This window comes from Otolemur garnettii, unplaced genomic scaffold (genome assembly GCF_000181295.1).
Source record: "Otolemur garnettii isolate 467f Iridium unplaced genomic scaffold, OtoGar3 scaffold00310, whole genome shotgun sequence".
NCBI lineage: Eukaryota > Metazoa > Chordata > Mammalia > Primates > Galagidae > Otolemur > Otolemur garnettii.
In genome coordinates this window covers 449,875-451,388 of record NW_003852705.1, presented here as the reverse complement: position 1 = coordinate 451,388, position 1,514 = coordinate 449,875, and the positions used below count along the sequence as shown (strand labels likewise).

Genomic DNA, 1,514 nt, shown 5'->3' with positions numbered 1-1,514 from the left:
TGTAGTTGTCATTGTTCTTTGGCAGGCCCTGGCTGGGTTCAAACCTGCCCACCCTGGTCTATGTGGTCAGTGCCCTAGCTGCTGAACTACAGGTACCAAGCCTAAGACTCATTTTCTAACATAAATATAAATTTACATAATCAAATTTAAAATATCATCCTTTGTCAAAAAAAGTCCACAGCATACTTCAACTATGGTTTACCTGTGCAGGAGGTGACTGTAGAGGATTGTTATCTAGGGTAATCATCTGTAGGTGCCTGAGGTTTCGAAAACAAACAGGGATTGTCGTAATTTTATTGCATGAGAAGTCTAACCGTATCAAAGGCAATTCTGCCAGCTCTGCATGGAGGTAAAATAGAAATTAACAATTAATAATATTTTAAAACTGGACAATTTTTACAAAAGCTTCTAGTTAAATATGGCAGATTTAACGTAGGTTATTTATCTCCATTCTCTCTTAGAGATTAACTGGTAGCAAAGTGCTATAAAATAAAATCTAATTGCCTGCAGACAGGAGTACTAATAAAATGCAAGCAGTTTGACCCCTCACAGAACCACAGAAAAGTTTTAGAACCTAGAGGCTCTAATATCACAAATGATAAGGCTAACAAAAGGATTAGTTGCCAGTCTATAAAGAACAGTTAGATCTCTAAGTCCTCAACCCCAGCTCACACAGCTGGGAAACTACCCCTCTACAATGACTCCCAAGAGTCAGCAAGTTATTTTCTAGTGAAATTGAATGAAATGGTCTGAACTCAGAGACCCCAGGCATAATGGCAAATCAGGAAGAGTGGCCAGTTAAAAATGGAGGAGTTAAGTGAAAGTCTACACACTTAATGGGAAAACAGCATCTTCCAACCCATGCTATCTTGCCCCCAGCTCTTGAATGCCAGTAGTTAGGAATGCACTTAATAAAGTAGAAGAAATGGAGCATCTTTCTCTGGAGAAACTATACAGACATACAAAAGGTCTATAGGTATTGATATGGAATTTCTTCTCATAAAATACCCAGTTTGGGAGCGGCGCCTGTGGCTCAAAGGAGTAGGGTGCTGGCCCCATCTGCCAGAGGTGGCAGGTTCAAACCCAGCTCTGGCCAAAAACTGCAAAAAAAAAATATACCCAGTTTGCTGTTTAATTGCCATTATGCAGTTTCTGCTGAGTATATTTACAACTTCTAACCAGCTATCTACAGACAGTACATGATCCCCAGATATTTGTTATAAGAAGGCTCCAACATGTAAGACAGAAAGCAAAACCAACCAACCACAAAAAGGAACTGAGAAGACATAAGTAAAATAAAGGAAGCAGAAGAAAATTTTGAAAAGCTAGAACTAATATCTCCATTTCAGAGAGATAAGATACTGAATTACTGAAACATAAAAGGGATTTTTTTTTTTTTGAAGACAGAGTCTCACTCTTTCATACTGGGTAGAATGCTAAACTCTTGGGTTCAAGTCATTTTCTTGCCTTAGCCTCGCAAGCAGCTGAAGGAATGTTTTTTTTTTTTTTTTTTT

General features: G+C 38.4%; 1 protein-coding gene across 3 annotated transcripts in view; it reads right to left on the bottom strand.

The window, feature by feature from the left end:
• Window positions 1–1,514, bottom strand: part of LRCH3 (leucine rich repeats and calponin homology domain containing 3) — a 126,981-nt gene that overhangs the window by 69,997 nt on the left and 55,470 nt on the right. For all 3 annotated transcript variants that reach the window (XM_023509011.1, XM_023509013.1, XM_023509012.1), the window contains exon 5: window positions 203–339. In XM_023509011.1, the coding sequence (XP_023364779.1) occupies window positions 203–339 (137 nt within the window). The remainder of the gene's footprint in view (window positions 1–202; window positions 340–1,514) is intronic.